This window comes from Hemibagrus wyckioides, linkage group LG22 (genome assembly GCF_019097595.1).
Source record: "Hemibagrus wyckioides isolate EC202008001 linkage group LG22, SWU_Hwy_1.0, whole genome shotgun sequence".
Taxonomy (NCBI): domain Eukaryota; kingdom Metazoa; phylum Chordata; class Actinopteri; order Siluriformes; family Bagridae; genus Hemibagrus; species Hemibagrus wyckioides.
In genome coordinates, this window is record NC_080731.1 from 13,026,870 (window position 1) to 13,048,662 (window position 21,793).

Below are 21,793 nucleotides of genomic sequence, written 5' to 3' on the forward strand. Positions count from 1 at the left end.
TATTTTTAAGCTTTTTTAGGCATTTAAGTTTTATTAGATCTTTAAGCTTTTATTAGGTATTTAAGTTTTATTAGATCTTTAAGCTTTTTTAGGTATTTAAGTTTTATTAGATCTTTAAGCTTTTTTAGGTATTTAAGATTTATTAGATTTTTAGGCTTTTTTAGGTATTTAAGATTTATTAGATTTTTAGGCTTTTTTAGGTATTTAAGATTTATTAGATTTTTAGGCTTTTTTAGGTATTTAAGATTTATTAGATTTTTAGGCTTTTTTAGGTATTTAAGATTTATTAGATTTTTAGGCTTTTTTAGGTATTTAAGATTTATTAGATTTTTAGGCTTTTTTAGGTATTTAAGATTTATTAGATTTTTAGGCTTTTTTAGGTATTTAAGATTTATTAGATTTTTAAGCTTTTTTAGGTATTTAAGGTTTATTAGATTTTTAAGCTTTTATTAGGTATTTAAGTTTTATTAGATCTTTAAGCTTTTTTAGATATTTAAGATTTATTAGATTTTTAGGCTTTTTTAGGTATTTAAGATTTATTAGATTTTTAGGCTTTTTTAGGTATTTAAGATTTATTAGATTTTTAGGCTTTTTTAGGTATTTAAGATTTATTAGATTTTTAAGCTTTTTTAGGTATTTAAGGTTTATTAGATTTTTAAGCTTTTATTAGGTATTTAAGTTTTATTAGATTTTTAAGCTTTTATTAGGTATTTAAGGTTTATTAGATTTTTAAGCTTTTATTAGGTATTTAAGGTTTATTAGATTTTTAAGCTTTTATTAGGTATTTAAGTTTTATTAGATTTTATGAAGTTTATGTTTAATGTTGTATCATTGTATTTTATAATTTTATGTAGATTTTAATAAAAATTTATTGCCTCACATTTGAGATTTCATGGTGATCATTCCCTCTTTTCAAATTCTTCTGTTCTATGTTGTTAAATATCTAATGTTCATCATGGCATAGAGGAGGACTGGGTGTGTTTTTATCTGATTAAATTAAATGTAAAAGATCCTCCTATAAAAGGTTTACACCATGGTTTCTTTTTAAACTCAGACTAATTCCCAGGTAAATGACAAGTTGCTATATGGCCACAACATGTAGCAGAGAGTACTTTTATTTCTATTTTACAATTTGTAGATTCATGTGTAAAGTATTCCATACATAAATAATATTACTTGACTCTTATAATCTGCATTTATAATCTAATTCTGCATTTGTGTTTTATATCAACATAACTGATTCATACAGAGGAGAGGCTCAGTGGCTTAGTGTTTAGCACATTTATCTCTGGGGTTGGTGATTCAGTTCCTGCCTCTGTCCTGTGTGTGTGTGTGTGTGTGTGTGTGTGTGTTTTTTCCTCTTGGTATTCTGATTACCTCTCAGTCCAATGATGTACGGTAGGTTGATTGGCATCTCTAAATTATCCAATGTGTGTGTGAGTGTGTGACTGTTCCCTGTGTTGGGTTGGCACCCTGTTTAGGGTGTCCCCTGGTCCCCTTGGATAGGATCAGGTTCCCACTGACCCTGTGTAAGATAAACAGTTCAGAAAATGGATGGAAGGAAGATTCATACAAAGTAAAAAGTTTTATATACACCAATGAGCCATAACATTATGAGCAGTGAGAGGTGAAGTGAATAACACTGATGATCTCATCATGGCACCTGTTAGTGGGTGGGATATATTAGGCAGCAAGTGAACATTTTCTCCTCAATGTCTGACAAGGGCCAAATTGTGATGGCTAGATCAGAGCATCTCCAAAACTGCAGCTCTTGTGGGGTGTTCCTGGTCTGCAGTGGTCAGTATCTATCAAAAGTGGTCCAAGGAAGGAACAGTGGTGAACCGGCGACAGGGTCATGGGTGACTAAAGCTTACTGATGTACAGACGAGCTACTGTTGCTCAAATTGCTAAAGAAGTTAATGCTGGTTCTGATAGAAAGGTGTCAGTATACACAGCGCATCACAGTTTGTTGTGTATGGGGCTGCATAGCTGCAGACCAGTCAGGGTGCCTTGGATCCTGCCGTCCATGTGGATGTTACTTTGACATGTACTACCTACCTAAGCATTGGTGCAGACCATATACACCCTTTCATGAAAACAGTATTCCCTGTATTCATGAGACGGATTGTCCATGATGGAGAACAGTTTGCTCAGTGATCCTCACTGTTCCTCACTGACTCAAATGCATTTAGTTTTTGTCCAGTGATAGATCCTGTCTTGTGAATTAGCTTTTAATCCTGCTACTGTAGCATCCCTGGTGATGCTGCTGCCCCCCGCCCCCCAGCCATCCACCACCACCACCAAACCACAACACAGTTAATGGCACTTTATCAACATATAGTGAAGACTGTTTTATTTTAGTTCAATTTGATTTTTTAAACAGTTCATAGTAAAATGAGCAATGTAAAAAGCAATATAATTAATTAACCAGATAGATAGATAGATAGATAGATAGATAGATAGATAGATAGATAGATAGATAGATAGATAGATAGATAGATAGACTGGCTGAGGGCCGCATGCTGTTGTTTGTTTACTTGTGTAATCACATTCAACCAGAAAAACATACTTAGCTGAAAAGCTAGCTGTTCCTGCTCTCAGAGGCACAACAAAAATTCAGTAGAAAAGGTAAAAGTGAGTGGCTAGCCTCTGGCTACCATTTACTGGGGCTACAAAGGTGACTGACCACCTCACACTGCTGTTTATTTACCTGTGTAATGAGAGTCAGGCTGCAAAACCCACACAGCTGAGGGAGAACAGGCTAGCTCATATTACCTTTAGAGGCACTACAAGAAGATTTAAAAATTGGCAAACAATGCTTGAGATAGATAGATAGATAGATAGATAGATAGATAGATAGATAGATAGATAGATAGATAGATAGATAGATAGATAGATAGATAGATAGATAGATAGATAGAAGGGGGGGGAGGTATTCCATAACATTTCTCATCAGGGCAGAATGAGTTTACGATTACGTTTCATCAATCTTTCTGCTAATAGAATGATAAATGCAATGATATTAGATTTTTTGTTTGACAAGTCTAGGTTATCATTTTTAACACCAAAGATACTGTATGTAAGATTGGCTCTGGATTGAGTGATCTTCCTATGATGTCTGACAGTGATTTAAAGATTAAATTCCAGTTGTTATAAATGACAGGGCATTTCCTAAACGTGTGTGCTAGTGTATCAGGTCCCAGGTGTGTAACAGGTCCCAACATCTGTAACAAACAATACAGCATGAGTCAGGTGACAGTGGTCTGTTTTCTTCCCTCGCTTCGGCCAGACTGAAGATGAGGGCTAGCTACAGACTTATCATCTGTCTCAACTGGGTGGTGCCATCTTGTGGTGGCAGTCTGTATTGCAGCCCAAATATGTACAGTATATTAGAGCCAAATACACTATACCAGGCTTTTATTCATTTACATGGACATTGAACGTGACCACACGTTATTGTGTGTCACACTACTGATGCTGCAGCTTGTCTCCAGCGATCACAGGATGAATGTGGAAACATCATAGAAAGCTTCAGTTTGGAAAGATGACGTCTGTGTAATATCTTCAACTGCAAAAGTCCATGTCTAGTACACACTGAGGAAGAATAAACTCGTTCTTGTGGACTAACTTGTTTCAATATCTTAAAATAGTTAAAAAAACAAAGGATTTGTTAATGGAGTTGAGCCAGAGGTAGATATGCCTGAAAAAAATTAATCCTGCCCAAAAGGAGGGGGAGCTGTGTAATTTTCTATACAAGCCCAATCAGTCAGATCTCTCAGGAGCCCAAAGGAGAGAGGACTTATATACAATATATACTATCATTCCCTCACATTACAATGTCATGGCCACACATTGAGCAACATCCTCACAATCTGGTGGGCAGACAGACCCCAGTTTATGTGACTAGACAGCTGACTGTGAAGAGGAACTGAGCGGCACCAGGGCAGCACAGGGAACTGACTCTCTTGTCTAAGTTATATCCTTGCATGGGTTCTTTTACCACTGCTACTCTGATGACACTCAACTTATCTTCTCCTTCCCTCCCTCAGATACCATGGCTTCTGCTTGGATCTCAGCATGTCTGGAAGACATACCTTAATGGGTGTCAGCTCATCAGCCGAAACTCAATCCCAGCAAAAGTAAACTGCTGTTCATGTCCAGGTAAGGATCTTGCGATCTTCCTTGAAACTCCCTGGTGACCACTGCTCACTACCTTGGGGTAACCATAGATAATAAACTGTCCTTTTCCTCACACATTGCTAATTTGACATGTTTGTGACATTTGTTTTCTTTACAGTATCAGAAGGATTCTGCCATCTTTATCCACATAGGCTGCTCAGGTACTTGTTCAGTCTCTTGTCATTTCGAGACTGGACTACTGCACCTTGCTCCTGACAGATCTACCTCTGAGCTCAATTCAACCTCTGCAAATGATCCAAAATGCAGCTGTGTGATTTGTTTTCACCCTCTAAGTTCTCACACTCCACCACACTGCTGCGCTCATTGCAGTGGTTTCCAGTAGATTCACACATCACATTTAAAACACTCATGCTTGCTTACAAAGCCAAAAATGGACCAGCAGCCTCTTACCTCAAAGCTCTTCTCACTCCCTGCACTGCACCACACTCCCTCAGATCCTACAGCATTATTGTATATCACAGTTACATCAATAATAAAATATATTATTATTATTATATACTTCATGTTATATTTTCATTAAACAATAATTACACTTCTAACCAGTCCAGAGGGGTTGTGTGGAAGTGCAATAGTTTTGCCATGGGAATCGTCAATTGTCTACAAAACACAGCAATGCCTGCTGGACGGTGATTTATCATTATTAATATTTATGAAAGGTCCTATCTCATATACCTGAATGGATATGAATGGGATTCATTGGCCATGTACTTTAACACGCTCAAGAAATTTTATTCCTGTACAAGAACTACTAACCTAACAATGCTAACGATGCGTTAGGACTCACATTTATAGACTTACTAAATTCCTTTGGGGTTAAACAAAACATTAATAGACCAACTCATCGTTTTAATCATACACTAGACCTAGTTATATCACATGGGACTGATGTTTCCGATATAACCTTTCTACCTCAAAGCGATGACATCACAGACCATCACCTCTTAGTGTACATTCTACCTGTAGAACATATTAGACACGTCTCTCCACGTTATAAACTTGGTAGAACTATAACTCCGACCACTATAGACAGATTTACAAACAATCTGCCAGATCTGTCTCAACTTCTTACTAGACCCCTAAATGCAGATGCACTAGATGAAGTAACCAACAGCATAGGCAATATTTTTACCAGCACACTAGACACTGTTGCCCCCATCCGACTAAAAAAGGTCAGAGATAAAACACCTGCACCATGGTACAATAGTCATACACACGCCCTCAAGAGAGCAAACCGTAACCTCGAGCGAAAGTGGAGAAAAACCAAATTAGAAGTCTTTAGAATTGCATATAAAGACAGTCTATCCAACTACAGACAGGCTCTAAAAGCTGCTAGGGCTGAGCATCTGAGCAATCTGATAGGAATAAACCAGAACAATCCCAGATTCTTATTTAGTACAGTGGCTAGACTAACAAAGCATCAGATTTCTGGAGAGCGTATTTCAGCACAGTTTAGTAGTGAGGACTGTGATGAATTTCTTCACTAAAAAAGTTGATAGTATTAGGAACAAAATATTGGATGTTCAACCATTGACGGCATCCGGTGATCCAGACCAGCCTATAGCTCCACACTTAAAGCTACAATGCTTTACCAGCATAGGGCAGGAAGAGCTAGCTAAACTTATCACCACGGCTAAATCAACAATGTGTTTGCTAGATCCAATTCCAACTAGACTGCTGAAAGAAGTGATACATGCAGCTGGACAGCCTCTTCTTAATATTATTAACTCTTCGTTATATCTAGGTCATGTCCCAAAATCTCTTAAGTTAGCAGTTATTAAGCCTCTTCTTAAGAAACCGAAACTAGACCCTGATGAAATATCAAATTACAGACCGATTTCAAACCTTCCGTTTATATCTAAAATATTAGAAAAGGTGGTGTCAACCCAATTATGCTCCTTCCTACAGGAAAACAATATCCTTGAAAAATTTCAGTCAGGTTTTAGGCCCCATCATAGCACAGAAACTGCACTAGTTAAAATCACAAATGACTTGCTTTTAGCTTCGGACCAAGGCTGCATCTCGATTTTAGTCCTGCTTGATCTTAGTGCTGCATTCGACACTATAGATCATAATATCCTCATAGATCGCTTACAAAATCACATGCAGGGACAGGCAATAAAATGGTTTAGATCCGACCTGTCTGATCGATACCACTTTGTAGATTTAAATGGAGAACTGTCCAGTGTAGTGCCAGTGAAATATGGGGTCCCACAAGGGTCAGTTTTAGGACCTCTGCTTTTCTCAGTATACATGCTTCCATTGGGGAACATGATTAGAAGGCATGGGATTAGTTTCCATTGTTATGCCGATGATACCCAGTTATATATCTCATCAAAACCAGATGAAATATCTAATTTGTCTAGACTAACTGAGTGTGTTAAAGATACTAGAAATTGGATGACCGATAATTTTCTAAATTCTGATAAGACAGAGATATTACTTATTGGTCCAAAAATCAGTACACAGAAGCTCTCGCAATTCAGCTTGCATCTAGAAGGATGCACTGTTACTACTAGCTCAACAGTGAAAGACCTGGGCGTAATATTAGACAGCAACTTATCCTTTGAAAATCATATATCCAATATCACAAAAACAGCCTTCGTCCATCTTAGAAATATTGACAAGCTTAGGAACATTTTATCTGTATCTGATGCAGAAAAACTTTCATGCATTCATGACCCCCAGATTTGACTATTGTAATGCATTACTAGGTGGTTGTCCTGCATCTTCAATAAACAAGCTACAGTTAGTCCATAATGCAGCCACCAGAGTTCTTACCAGATCAAGAAAATTTGATCATATAACTCCAATATTATCATCCCTGCACTGGCTACCTGTTAAGTTTAGAATTTTAGCATCGCCGGATTCTTGGCTCTCATGGCCTTGACGAGCAGCTCCAGATCTGCGTGGTTGTACGCCAGCACTGCCCCAGCTGGCACAGACTTGAAGACACCATATTTGTTGTGACTTTCTATGCGGATGACTGCATCAATCCGGTAGATCCAGTGAAAGATGTCCAGACACACAACCATCCCGCTGTCTACCCAAGACTGGAACAAGGCCTCCACTGCTGTTGGGCCCTGCACACAGCCACGGTCCACATATAACATATAATATTTTGGGGACAGATTAATTGGCCAGCCGAAACATTTCAATAAGTCTCTGTGGACTCCTCACAGGTCAGCACAAATGAAACTATTTGGGAGTGCTCATTGCCGATGTTGGTGAACCATTCAGCTGAGCCTTGACCCTCCCCAGACAGCTTCTCCACCACCTTAAACATATAAGTTACCATTTGATAACCTGTTTGATTCAATGTGTTGTTTTGTTTTAATCACTGACCCACTGTGCTACCTTCTCCACTCTTTGCTGCCTTGGTACATGGTACACAGCTCAGGACTTCAGTCAGCATTGTGTACCAGTTGGACATGTCACAGATGTTACATACCTGATATACAAATGGATAAAAAAAATCAAATCAGAGACTAAGCAGCATACAACTCTCTGTGCTTTTTTGTCTCTCTTTACATATACAGTAATAAATATTCAATTGTAATGTAATAACTTTAACACTAACTAAGTAAAGTGAGTCAAACCCGGTGGTGGTAGCCAGACTTGTAGAGGTGCACGTTCCGTCCCTTACCCACACAACTGTCACCTCTAGGACACTTCGCTTCTTGCACAGATCACTGATGTCCTTGTAGGTTTGAATGAACAGTGGGCTCCGACTCCTCAGGCCGGACAGTGGGCTATGACTCCTTGGGCCAGACAATGGGCTCTGACTCCTTGGGCTGGACAGTGGGATCAGGCTGACTGGGCTTGTCTGGTGGAATCCTGAGAAGGCAATCTAACAGATGGACTGCTAGGGTTGGCCCATACCTGTGGCTCTTGGGTCTTGAGCAAATCTAACAAATTTACAGAAAAAGGAATGTTATAAACTATAATAATACAGTGCAGTAATAATAATAAAAATAACAACATAAATAAACAATATAATAAACCCAATCATATTATAAATAGAGCTTGATTTCTGTTTACTCTCGCTTTATCTCACTTGCTTTCCACAGCTTGACTTGCAGCTTCCAGTTCAGCATCATCACCTGGCCATGATGAGGGATCACACTTGGTGGTGCTGTTGAGGAACAATAATTTTAACTATCTAGATTTTATGATTTCCCAGCTTTTAATAAACAATCCTAAAACAGATCTGACTTGTTTGAGCATTTTTTATTGTTCTGTGCTATTCTTCTGTTTCTGTTTGTAACACTTACTTGCTCCTTGTCATTAATATACTTCTTGAACCTCTTCATCTGCATAGTTATGATGTGGGTCAGCAGTGTGTGTACCTATCTCCTCACAGAAGCGTCTGCTTTCTGAATGATCTCCCTCTGCTCAGAGGAAAATAGCTATGGCCTGTCCTTTAAAGTGGATTGCTGATGGTAGAGCACCCACATCCTTAAAGGTGTGACCTTCAAAACCTTCTGACCATAGATACATCTATCTATGTTTGCCTCAGGGAGAATATTATTATTAAGGTATTATATCTATCTTAAGTATCTATAAAAACATGCAAAATGTACGTTTACCGTGGCAATGAAAGCACAGCAAAAATAAAACTGTGTGACATTTGACTCCTTTTTTTATGCTGTCTGCTGCATAAACCTATCACAACCATTCTACTACAGGAAATAAATCCACACATTAGTCTTGGTTGTGTACAAATGAGCTCAACAAATCACAACCCCAAATTAAAACACAATTTTTTTTACTTCTGGTCAAACCTTTTTCTCCATTCCACTCCTCCTCACTGTCACTGCTGTCTGTCTCACTGTCCTCACTGTCAGATGGGATTTGCCTAACATTCCAATTCTGCTCTTGCCTTCCATAGAACAAATTTATTTCCATTTTTCTGTGTTAAAAGTTAAAATGTTAAAAATAATATTAAATAAAAAAAAGGGAAAAGAAGTATTTTAAGGGTTTATACTGTGCATATATACATGTGATAATATGTAATGACATCATAACACATTGTCAGCAAAAACATCCTTAAAAACTATCCCTTATTGCACAACGTTGTAAAGTGACAAAAAATCATTAAACCATGACAAAAAGCTTCTCTATGCCTTCATACATGCTCATATATTTTGAATTTACAGATAATGTCATTTTAAAGAAGATTGCCAAAGTAAATAATATTACCTTTCCTCAGACCATGTGCTCCTGTGACCATGTGGCAGAAAAGGAAGTCCCGCCTTCACATGATGCTGGATAGTGACTCCCACATATTGGATTGTTCTTTGATACTTTTTGACTATTCTAGTTGATTGAAAAATTTAATGTCACATCCAGTGGATTTAGGGCTTTAGAAAACTTTCCTTTGCCTGAGGGCTATGCTGTGCCGTAATGCTTACTATTTCATGTATCCTACATCATTTGAAACAAGCCAGTGGAACGGTGCATTTTCATATTGTCCAAATGGCACCAAAAGGACCAGCTGTCCCAGATACTGTTCACGTGTCGGTGTGGGGATCCCCTCATTCACAAGGAGCTTCTCTGAGTGGACCAGGACAGTTGACTGGTTCACCAACTCCAGTGGAGGCGTAGGGAAGACCATCCTGCTTTCCCTGTAGTGACGAGCCTCTTTGGTTGCCATCAGTATGGCCTGCTGGTGATTTTCAGGGGCATCTGGGTTTGGGACCACCATCCTCAGTTGTAGCCTACTGAAATACACTTTTAAAACAACAACAAAAACAAGAACAACAACAACAACAGCAGCAGCCTGATAATAATGAACTTTGATGCTGACTGTTTTCTTATTTAATTGTGTCCAGAAACTAAAACAAAGCAGGGCCAAGACCAAACAGTTTAAGCAAAGATATAAAGACTACGATGAGGAAGAAGCCCTCTTTAAGAACAATGTCTGTTTAATGAAAAACTAATTAGAAATGAAGTAATTAATATTCATTATGTACAGCATGGTGGTGCCTAAAGAAACACGGCTTAGCAGACAGTCGAATGGTAAAGTGGTAAATGTAACAAGCAAACAAATAAATAAAGTAGTGTGCAAGGTCTCACCTGTTTGTTTTCAATAATAATAATAATAATAATAATAATAATAATAATAATAATAATAATAATAATAAGCTGATGAAGCATTTTCAAGCAAACATGACAAGATTGTTAAATGAAAATCTTAGGGTTTGCAGAAACGACAGAAACACGTAAAGCAAATCTTTAAAGTGAAAATCAGTAAAATGCAATTCCACCAAACTGAACCAAATATCACATCTCGACCAATGACAGCGTGTAACTGTCTACAGTCAGAGAAGACTTTACCCCACCGTAGAATCTGAGTCACTCCTGGTGACTTACTAATGTGACACTATGGCTGATGTTCATTGTGTTTGTAGCACATCATCAACTCATTATTCCATTATTTTAATGAAGTATTGTGGAAGATTTAAATGTGTCAAAGCAGATATGCAGATAGACGCGGCCTGCGAAAAGGAGGTAATCTGTAAGAAGGACAAAGCGAGTTACAGCATGAGTTTATAAAGGTCGAGTGCAAATTGTATATAAAACCTGCATGGATTATAAACGATTTCCGCCCCTTCCAATATGGCGGACGCATTTGACGTGTCGGTGTACATATCAATATCCGGTACTGCGCACTCTACTGTTTAGATTAAAATATGGAATTTACGTTTTTTTTTTATTAATATTATTTTACCACTTGCGCTTCGTCCAATAAGTTCGTTATTAATTATTATTTTATTTAATACCTAAATAAATATAGAAACATACGTCGCCATGTTGTTGATTTTTAAAAATGCTTGACGTATACAGGAGGCGTTTAGAACGCATTTGAAAGTAAACCCGGCGACGGAAACAACAACAACTTGGACTGCTTGTGGACTCTCGTTACTGCAAATCGACATTTTGTCTCTGAAGACGATGAACTTTGGCAAGTTTCTTCCCAGCGCGAGCAGTTTCCGGAGTGTGGCCTGCGTCGGCGGTCTGCTCGCGCTCACCTCGGCGGGATACTGGGCTTATCGCAGGCTGAAGAGGAGAAGCGGTCTGCCCGCTGCCGATCATCAACCTGCTCCAGGTAAGAAGAGAAGAGCTCACTTAGCACTTAGCTTGTGTCTTTATAATCAGCTTACAGTTTACAAAGACACACAGAGATGGTGTGTGTGTGTGTGTGTATGAAATGAAAGACTTTAATATACAGCGGATAAACAGGATAAACCCCGGTGTGTAGTTTAGCTAACAGAGCTAGCTATAAAGCGCTTAGCTGAGCTAACGTTAGCCCGCGATGCTACATGGCTCTTAAGAAGAGGATTTAAGGTCTAAAAGTGTTGATGTGAGGAATAAAACACTTGGAGTTGTGCTTTTAGATGAAATGAATGAAGGACAGGGTGATGTCCAGAAGCCCGACATGAAGCGGAGTTACTGTTAGCTTTCCTCTTATTCCTCTCAAACCACAGCGATTTATTCACTATTGTCAGTGTTCAGTAAAAACCTTTCATCAATTATCTGTAACACTTTAAAGTTACATTTAATGTTGCAGAAACATGAGAGATCTTGTTGTCACACTGTTACAGCAGCTGTGAACACACACACACACACACACACCCTCTGCAGGGACATGAATAAATAGTGATTTGGTTAAATGTGTAAAATTGATTACAGGAGCTGTTGCTGATGTGGAGGAAGTGGAGGACGTCCAGGTATGTGTCAGTAATAAAGCACTACAGTTAAAACACTTCATACTACAATGAACATTGTATTAGCTGTTCATTTCTAACAGTGTGTGTGTTTATGAAGGTCACTGAGCCAATCTGCCAGCTCCCGTCCACTGAACTCCACCCTCAGACGTCAGCTGTCGTCCTGGTAATTTTATATTTCAGCCTTTTTTCAGCCTAGTTTTTACTCTAATGAAATTGTTCCATGTGTTTGTATGAAACTGCTTTGATGAGAGTCACACTGTAATCTTTGTGCTGTAGTTTTCACGCCACAGCCGTGCTGGTGAGCTGCACAGCGCCCGGCGTAACATCTGGTTCCTCACCTCCCACATCTACGGCTCCCAGATTCAGGTATTTTATTAAAGTCAGCGCAGCTGTAGAGACACAAATGTACGCTCTTGTTTGCATGTTGTATTCACTTGGTGCTGTGTTTCTGTCTCTAGTCGGTGGAAGTTGAGAGATATTTCATCCAGCCATGGTGGTTTACCGTCGGCGAGACCTCCTGTGTTCCTTTGGTAATAGCAGTCTTCGTTTCTTTTATAAAGCATTTATTATGAATTGATGAGCGTTTGAGTGACATGCAGTTGTCGTGGTTGTTTTTAGCAGGGATCCTCGAACTCCACCACATGTGAGGACTCTTTCACCACCGTACAGGTAAGAGCTGAATTGTTGCAGCACCACAAAGCTTTAGTAAGTTCAGCGACTGAGTTTGTCCTTTTTTCCTCATAAGCGAGTCTCTGGGAGCGCGAAAGAGCCGGCATCCTGCCGTGGCATGGAGACTGTCACCAATGTGCCGCTGGAGGACGGCGAGGTAAATTCATTACACTGTCCGCTGTATTGTCCAGTTCACTTCTGGGATTTGTTCATGTGCACTGTCAATGTTTGTGTTTTATTCACAGCAAACCTGCTCTCACCTGCCTGTGGGTGTGGAGGATCAGGTCGACACGTCCCATCTGGAGGAAGAGGATAGTTCCTTCACTCCTCATGCTGACTTGGATGTTGAGTCAGATTTTGAGGTAATCCATTGTCACAGACTCGATTTGTATCTACATCAGTGGGATTCTGGATAACTGTACTGTGTGCTGTTTAATGATCTCATGCTGTTTTCTGTCTGCAGGAAAGTAACAATGATCTTTCTCCTGAGGAGAGCGAGGTGCCCTTCATCAGGTAGGGTCGTCTTCACCTATTGACATGTTGTCTCATGTCAATGTAACAAAAATCGGCTCATCAGCTCGTTTTGTTTTGGGTTTTTTTTTAGCTCGCATCTCTGGCTCGAAGGCGTTACAGACGTTGCTCTGAAGCTGCCTGCCATTCGCCAGGCGTTCTCTGTGAGTCAACCTTTCTTTACTCGTCTAGTTTCTCTGAAGATGTGTTGTTCCTACACATAACTGTGTGTTATCTCTCGTGTTCAGAGAATGTTGGACTGCATGCTCGTGCAGAACCTCCTGTTCATATCAGGGAAGAAGATGCTCATGCGTCTGGCAGCAGCCAACAAAAAGGTGAGTGCTGATTTCACCTGGTTCTGTCTCGTACGCACCCAGCGTTAGTCGAGGTGACAAAGCAGTGACGAGTCTCTTTTCCGGACAGGACGTAAACGGTGTTAAGCTGGCCTACGAGTCTGTGATCCGTTTCCTGAGACAACCGTCCAACTGGGAATCGATCGAGGCGGAGTTACTCCAGGCTCAGGTAAGCTGGGAAATAACCGTTTACAATTACACCTCACTAAATGTAAAGGACTAGAGATTCAGTCTTTAAGGTGTAAATGGAACTGCTTTTTCTAACGTTTCTCTCCTGTGCAGCTGCACCATTTCAGCTTCTTTGATTTGTTCTTCGAGCTCGTCCTGTTCAGATGCTTTTTACACAGCTCGCCACCTCCAGCTGTAAGACTCTCATAAACACTATATAACTGGCAGCTAAACTTGGGAGAAGGTTCTATCGCGTAACATCATGTTTCTTGTTTTTCTTCTTTAAAGTCGGATGGAGGATTATTGCAGCGTCTGTTTATAGCCATCAGCCAGTGGGACGTGGACATCAGGGAGCCTGAGGCAGAGCGGCTCTTTTTAAGGCTTTCTGTAAATGAGGAACTTTTTCTAATGCCATGATACACATTATAAAGTATCTGCTTTAATTTCTCTGATCAATCTCATCAGTATCCTGCTGGAAATGTGTGTGTGTGTGTGTGTGTGTGTGTGTTTGTACAGAATATGCTGACAGTGCTCCTTGAGGACCTTTTCTATCAGCCTCTGGAGCTTTACAGAGATCCAGCAGCTTTAGACTCTGCAGTGCTGAGGATCGTGAAGCAGCGTGTACAGGAGATAATGAAGACCATAGAGAGAGTCTGAGTAACATTCATACCCCTCTAACACACACATACACACACCTCTCTATCCCATTTGTCTTAAAGAGTGATCAGGACACAAATCTATTATTTGCTATTGGATCCTCATCAGTAGATTAAACTCTGTAGTTTTTTTCCATTGGTAACGTAGAACTGTTTTTATTCTCCATTTTGTTTAATCATAGATTACTATTAACTGATTCATAACCAACCAAAGTTTAATAAACTAATAAATGTCCTGGTCACACTTTAAACACTGTTCTTTCTCTTTCCATGTTACTCGAGCTCTCTGTAGGTAAGTAAATACTTATTTCAGTGTTTGTTGTTATTATGAACTGATTAATAACCTCTTTCAATTTTCTTCCTTCCTGAGCAGCTGTAGAGACATCGCTGGAGTTCACCTTTACATTTACCTTTTATTATACTTTTCATTTTTATTAGATATTTAACTTTTATTATACATTCATGTTCTACTAGATATTTAATCCTATCTATATTTTTAAGCTTTTATTAGATATTTAACTTTTGTTATACATTTATGTTCTACTAGATATTTAATCCTATCTATATTTTTAAGCTTTTATTAGGTATTTAAGATTTATTAGATTTTTAGGCTTTTTTAGGTATTTAAGATTTATTAGATCTTTAAGCTTTTTTAGGTATTTAAGATTTATTAGATTTTTAGGCTTTTTTAGGTATTTAAGATTTATTAGATCTTTAAGCTTTTTTAGGTATTTAAGTTTTATTAGATCTTTAAGCTTTTTTAGGTATTTAAGATTTATTAGATTTTTAGGCTTTTATTAGGTATTTAAGTTTTATTAGATCTTTAAGCTTTTTTAGGTATTTAAGATTTATTAGATTTTTAGGCTTTTTTAGGTATTTAAGATTTATTAGATCTTTAAGCTTTTATTAGGTATTTAAGTTTTATTAGATTTTATGACGTTTATGTTTAATGTTGTATCTTTGTATTTTATCATTTTATGTAGATTTTAATAAAAATTTATTGCCTCACATTTGAGATTTCATGGTGATCATTCCCTCTTTTCAAATTCTTCTGTTCTATGTTGTTAAATGTCTAATGTTCATCATGGCATAGAGGAGGACTGGGTGTGTTTTTTATCTGATTAAATTAAATGTAAAAGATCCTCCTATAAAAGGTTTACACCATGGTTTCTTTTTAAACTCAGACTAATTCCCAGGTAAATGACAAGTTGCTATATGGCCACAACATGTAGCAGAGAGTACTTTTATTTCTATTTTACAATTTGTAGATTCATGTGCAAAGTATTCCATACATAAATAATATTACTTGACTCTTATAATCTGCATTTATAATCTAATTCTGCATTTGTGTTTTATATCAACATAACTGATTCATACAGAGGAGAGGCTCAGTGGCTTAGTGTTTAGCACATTTATCTCTGGGGTTGGTGATTCAGTTCCTGCCTCTGTCCTGTGTGTGTGTGTGTGTGTGTGTGTGTGTGTGCGTGTGTGTGTGTGTGTTTTCCTCTTGGTATTCTGATTACCTCTCACAGTCCAATGATGTGCGGTAGGTTGATTGGCATCTCTAAATTATCCAATGTGTGTGTGAGTGTGTGACTGTTCCCTGTGTTGGGCTGGCACCCTGTTTAGCGTGTCCCCTGGTCCCCTTGGATAGGATCAGGTTCCCACTGACCCTGTGTAAGATAAACAGTTCAGAAAATGGATGGAAGGAAGATTCATACAAAGTAAAAAGTTTTATATACACCAATGAGCCATAACATTATGAGCAGTGAGAGGTGAAGTGAATAACACTGATGATCTCCTCATCATGGCGCCTGTTAGTGGGTGGGAGATATTAGGCAGCAAGTGAACATTTTCTCCTCAATGTCTGACAAATTGTGATGGCTAGATGACTTGATCAGAGCATCTCCAAAACTGCAGCTCTTGTGGGGTGTTGCCTGTCTGCAGTGGTCAGTATCTATCAAAAGTGGTCCAAGGAAGGAACAGTGGTGAACCGGCGACAGGGTCATGGGTGACTAAAGCTTACTGATGTACAGACGAGCTACTGTTGCTCAAACTGCTGTTACTGCTGGTTCTGATAGAAAGGTATGGGGCTGCATAGCTGCAGACCAGTCAGGGTGCCTTGGATCCTGCCATCCATGTGGATGTTACTTTGACATGTACCACCTACCTAAGCATTGGTGCAGACCATATACACCCTTTCATGAAAACAGTATTCCCTGTTTTCATGAGACGGATTGTCCATGATGGAGAACAGTTTGCTCAGTCACCTCCTGTTCCTCACTGACTCAAACACACTTAGTTTTTGTCCAGTGATAGATCCAGCCTTGTGAATTAGCTTTTTAATCCTGCTACTGTAGCATCCTTGGTGCTGATGCTGCACCCCCCACCAAAGATACTGTATGTAAGATTGGCTCTGGATTGAGTGATCTTCCTATGATGTCTGACAGTGATTTAAAGATTAAATTCCAGTTGTTATAAATGACAGGGTATTTCCTAAACGTGTGTGCTAGTGTATCAGGTCCCAGGTGTGTAACAGGTCCCAACGTCTGTATTGCAGCCCAAATATGTACAGTATATTAGAGCCAAATACACTATACCAGGCTTTTATTCATTTACATGGACATTGAACGTGACCACACGTTATTGTGTGTCACACTACTGATGCTGCAGCTTGTCTCCAGCGATCACAGGATGAATGTGGAAACATCACAGAAAGTAATAGTAACAGAAATAGTTAAAAACCAAAGGATTTTTAATGGAGATGAGCCAGAGGTAGATACGGCTGATAAAAATTAAAGAGCTCATCTGTCCTGCATGGTGCTGTTCCCAAACCAGGTTGCAATGTTTCCCGTTAGGATGCTCTCTATGGTGCAGGAGTAAAAGTTCCTAAACACCTTAGAGGGCAATCTAAAGTCTCTCAAGAATCTGAGGTGGTAGAGACGCTGCTGGGCCTTTTTCACCACAGTGTTGATGTGACAGGACCATGACAGGTATCTGAAGCTGTCCACTCTCTCCACTGGGCTCTCATTGATCCACAGTGTATGTATAGTTTACAGGCAATAAAGTTATTAAGATATGTAATTTTTTGCTCTGAAATGCTACAACAAATCTAATATTCAGAGTTTGTGGTATTTTGCACTGTGATATTTGTTGGTTATTTTCTCATATTTGTATAAGTCAGTGAAGTGTAATGCCTTTACTCAGGAGTGCTTCATTAAACCCAATACTATAGTTTGATATATTTTGTACTGTGATATTTATCAACATTATGTAACACTATCAGCATGGAATCCTTAATATACAGTTTGTTTCATCAAAAGTATATTTGTGTAAGAATGCTCTGTCTTCCTAATTTCCATTTGTTTACATTTATCATACATTCAGACTTATGTCTGAAAGTTACTTCAAAATTTTTGAGGAAGATGAAAGCTTGTTTAATATTTCTGCTGCTTTAACATTCTCTGATAGTCCTTCAGCTTCCTGCTGGTCGACAACAGAGCTAAAGTGTTCATAACTTTTGTACATTCTGTTTTCCAGTCCTTTTGATGGAGACATCATTTTTAGAGTGCAGAAAAGTTTTTATGTATTTTTGTATTTTTTATGTCCCTGGGCTGGTTGGCCACAGACTGTGCAGACCGGGAGGTTTTGCCCCCTCCACAGTTTGGCTTCCAACTCCGTATTGCGTAGCTCTGGCCCAGATTGGAGATGTGCCAGTACTGTGTGACGTGCAAGTGGTCTGGCTGGCAGGCAATATGGGCACCACTGAAGAAAGTGATGTGGCTAGACCAGCAACATGAGAAGTTACCTGACTGGTGGGCATTATCGGAAGTATGAAGGGGACAGAAAGGGGCCCAGGTTTTTCTCACCAGCAGCGGCAGAAGTTAAAGGTAAGTTTAAGGTTTAGAGCAGGAGAGTGGCATAGTTATGTCGGTCCTCTCCTTAAACATCTTCGTCCCTGCTGTGCTAGGTCTGGGCACATACTGCATGATCGGGTAGTCTGGTGGAGATAGGGCCGCTGGCTGATGTGGTGCCAGAGATAGCTGTTTCGTAGTGTCCAGGTTGGGAAACCTCTCTCCAGAACGCCATCTTGCGTCTCCATGTTGCTGTGGTACACCTCATCAGCCCAGCCTGTATTGTTGTTTCTGGGCTGAACCACCTCCTACTCAGGACCAGGTCCGTTGTTGAAGATGTCCTAGAGAGAGAAAGGTCCAGATTCACCAGTGCTTTGGCTGAATAGGTACTCCAACACGAGCAGCTCCTCGGAAGGCCTGAAACGTTTAATATCCTTGACGGCCAGGTGGATGAGCTGGAACATTCCTTGGGCCCTGAGGGTGACCCTCCGCACATGGTGTTTGAGTTGCTCCCTGGAAATGCAGTGCCGGACAGCATCCTGATCCTGATTTTAGCATCGCCGAATTCTTGGCTCTCATGGTCTTGACGAGCAGCTCCAGATCTGTGTGGTTGTACGCCAGCACTGCCCCAGCTAGCACAGACTTGAAGACAGCATATTTGCTGTGACTTTCTGTGCAGATGGCTGCATCAATCTGGTAGATCCAGTGAAAGATGTCCAGACACACAACCATCCCGTTGTCTACCCAAGACCGGAACAAGGCCTCCACTGCTGTTGGGCCCTGCACACAGCCACGGTCCACATATAACATATAATATTTTGGGGACAGATTAATTGGCCAGCCAAAACATTTCCATAAGTCTCTGTGGACTCCTCACAGGTCAGCACAAATGAAACTATTTGGGAGTGCTCATTGCCGATGCTGGTGAACCATTCAGCTGAGCCTTGACCCTCCACAGACAGCTTCTCCACCACCTTAAGCATATAAGTTGGCATTTTATAACCTGTTCGATTCTACAATGTGTTTTTTTTATATCATTTTAAAGCAGTGTAAAATTTTGTTAAATGTCAAACATAAGAAAAACACACAGTACCGCATTATGTTTGCCATTAGATACAGTACAGCGGTATTTTTCGACTTACATCCATTTTCAACACAGTGCCAAAAATGCAGAGGATCTGGCTCCGCTAATCCTGAATATTGTTGGCCTCTGCCAGCAGGAAGGCATGGAGCAGGAGACGAGCTGAGGGCAGCTCTCTTGGAGCAGGTGGAGCCTGAAACCTGTCCCTCAATGCGGAGACGATCCCACTAGTTTCCACTAGACTCATGAGGAGCTTGGTGTACAGGTCCTTGTGTTGACGATACTCCTCAAAGTCATTCTCCTGTATTTGCTGCCACACTTTTACTATATTGTTCAATTCGGTCCAGTCATGGAAAAGTTGCACAACGTTCTTGTCCACGCCACGTCTGTAAATAGAATCATAGTAAATATATGGAGATGGATTTGAGTACTCCTATTACTTTAAAGTTTATTAAATGCACCCGTTATTTCTGTAATTATGATCATATGTGGGTGTATATTTTGAATGGTCATAAATTGTATTGAATTTTAAAATGCCTTAACATTATTAAACTAGAAATAATTTTAAACAGCTTCATTCTAACCTATGATAAATTCACATGCGTAATGATCACATTGAACATGCACAGTGCAGACTCACTATCTATGAGGTTGAGTTGAGTACAAATTGTAATCTGGATGTTTGTTCTTTGTTGTGTTGTAGGTTTTTTTAGGATTTGAGACTAAATTAAGTACCCTTGTCTCTGTCGCTGCCATAAAAACAAAACGGAAAAAAAAGGATATAACGAATAATGTGAAGCACTAACATCAGGGCAATAAAGAGTTTCTCCCTGTGAGTCATATTGCTAGAGCAAGAGTTGTTTATGCGAGTTACTTCCTTTTTTCATTGTTTAAAATATATACTTGTAAAATGGGTGTTGTCTGGTTCAAATATTTCAAAAAAGACCAAGCCACAGGGGAAGTCCATTCAAAAGATCCTTGAAAAATCCAGGTTCATGTAAGCATTTATAGATGTGAAAGATTACTACAAAATAATTTACTATAATCTACATATCTGCTGCATAACAACACTTGATCAACTCTTGATCTGTGGAATTATTTTATCAACCTTTGAAATAAAGTAGCTATGTTATATTTAGCACACCATATGTCTGCTTACAATTTGTTCTCTTTAAGGTCAAGCATCACAATAAAGTTGCATACATATTTTGAACAGTGGATACTACTAGGAGTATATTACCCAGCCTAGAAACATCTCTACATTGATGAAAGTGTGGTTCTTAGTTATTGCTGTGGAAGATAAATATTTTTCACAGATTAGGTCTAGTTTGTTAGCTTTAAAATTAAGAAAAGACCATAGCAGTTTCGACAAGTTAATGAAATAAATAGTTCATCATTTGTATTCCACTTTGAGGCAACCAGTGGTCCTGAACATTTTCTTTCTCAGTCATTAAAATTCTTAGAGGACAGCTAGATAAAATAGTATCGGGCAGTTTTATTACCAGAGAGAAATGACCCCTTGTTTGTTGTTTTTTAACCACTTTATCATGCTGTGGCCTGAAGCATATGCATTTTGTTGTCAACAAGAAATGTAGTGTAACTCCAATTCCAAAAAAATGGAACACTGTGTAAAATATAAATAAAAACAGAACAAAGCAATGATTTGCAAATCTCACTAACCCATATTTTATTTATAACCGAACACACAAATCAATCCAAGAGCTTAAACTGAGGAAATAAGGTAATTTTGAAATTAATGGCAGCAACACATCTCAAAAACGCTGGGATGGGGCAACAAAAGGCTGGAAAAAGTAAGTGTTACTTAAAAGAAACAGTTGGAAGAACTAATTAAGTTAATTGGCAAGAAGTCAGTAACATGGTTTGGTATAAAAATCGTATCTTAACATGGCAGAGTCATTCAGAAGTAAGGATGTCTACGAAAAGTCCAAACATTTTTGGAGTTGAGGTTGTAAAAGTTATCTTAAAGCCTATAGATTCTTCAGGGACTGCACTAGTTAACCTGTCAAAGAGAATAAAAAGTTAAAGAATGGTTAGTGGATTAATCTTAGCTCAACACCCCGAGGTAGTCTCTGACACAAGTTCAGACTGCACAGAAATCATCAGTCAACCATTAAATACCATTTCTGCAGGCCCACACAAAGCATCTCATGTATCTATGCAAACATTAAAAGCAGCACAACAGTTCATTGTAAGTCTTCATACCAAACCTTCTTTAAAAGCACAAAATTCCCCTCTTCAATTCCATGTTTTTATCCATCAAGGCCTAAATAGAAATTGTGTGTCCTACCAACTTCTATAGACAAACCTAATCAATGGGGACAACATAAAATTTAACAGACTTTAATATGTTTTTTTTCCCCCAAAACGTAAACCAAAATTAAGAAACCACATGGAAATAAATTAGCACATCCTTCATATTTCTACAAACATTAAAAGACTCATTAGCAGACAGATGTTATTTAATGAAAAGCACCCGATTAACTAATCATCAAGAAGTGTGACTACCTCTATAAAAGCATAATCTTTGACAGTTTGGTGTTCTGGAGCACTC

At 39.0% G+C, this 21,793-nt stretch overlaps 1 protein-coding gene and 1 long non-coding RNA gene across 5 annotated transcripts; one reads left to right on the top strand and one right to left on the bottom strand.

Annotated features, from left to right (window-relative positions):
* Window positions 1-7,535: 7,535 nt before the first annotated feature.
* Window positions 7,536-10,746, bottom strand: LOC131343621 (uncharacterized). 4 transcript variants are annotated; one of them, XR_009203160.1, is made up of 4 exons: window positions 9,400-10,746; window positions 8,255-8,332; window positions 7,844-8,105; window positions 7,536-7,648 (listed from the first exon to the last, which is right to left on the bottom strand). It is a non-coding gene; the product is annotated as an uncharacterized LOC131343621 (long non-coding RNA). The 4 variants fall into 4 exon arrangements; XR_009203157.1 differs by having other exon boundaries at window positions 7,778-8,105; XR_009203158.1 differs by having other exon boundaries at window positions 7,778-8,105; window positions 8,239-8,332.
* Window positions 10,747-10,978: 232 nt separating this feature from the next.
* Window positions 10,979-14,880, top strand: LOC131343109 (uncharacterized). The gene is made up of 15 exons (XM_058374533.1): window positions 10,979-11,308; window positions 11,893-11,930; window positions 12,028-12,093; window positions 12,207-12,296; window positions 12,389-12,460; window positions 12,549-12,599; window positions 12,676-12,756; window positions 12,845-12,961; window positions 13,063-13,112; window positions 13,204-13,273; window positions 13,358-13,444; window positions 13,533-13,631; window positions 13,745-13,825; window positions 13,919-14,017; window positions 14,147-14,880. Exons 1-15 carry the CDS (start codon window positions 11,155-11,157, stop codon window positions 14,285-14,287), a joined length of 1,296 nt encoding a protein of 431 aa, XP_058230516.1. The 5' UTR covers window positions 10,979-11,154; the 3' UTR covers window positions 14,288-14,880.
* Window positions 14,881-21,793: the final 6,913 nt, after the last annotated feature.

What these genes read in the sequence shown, in the direction of transcription:
- LOC131343109 (XM_058374533.1), top strand. Translation starts at nt 11,155, where the DNA reads ATGAACTTTGGCAAGTTTCTTCCCAGCGCGAGCAGTTTCCGGAGTGTG. An exon ending in AGACGTCAGCTGTCGTCCTG is followed by an intron (nt 12,094 to 12,206) that starts GTAATTTTATAT and finishes TTTGTGCTGTAG; the next exon opens with TTTTCACGCCACAGCCGTGC. An exon ending in TGCCGCTGGAGGACGGCGAG is followed by an intron (nt 12,757 to 12,844) that starts GTAAATTCATTA and finishes TTTTATTCACAG; the next exon opens with CAAACCTGCTCTCACCTGCC.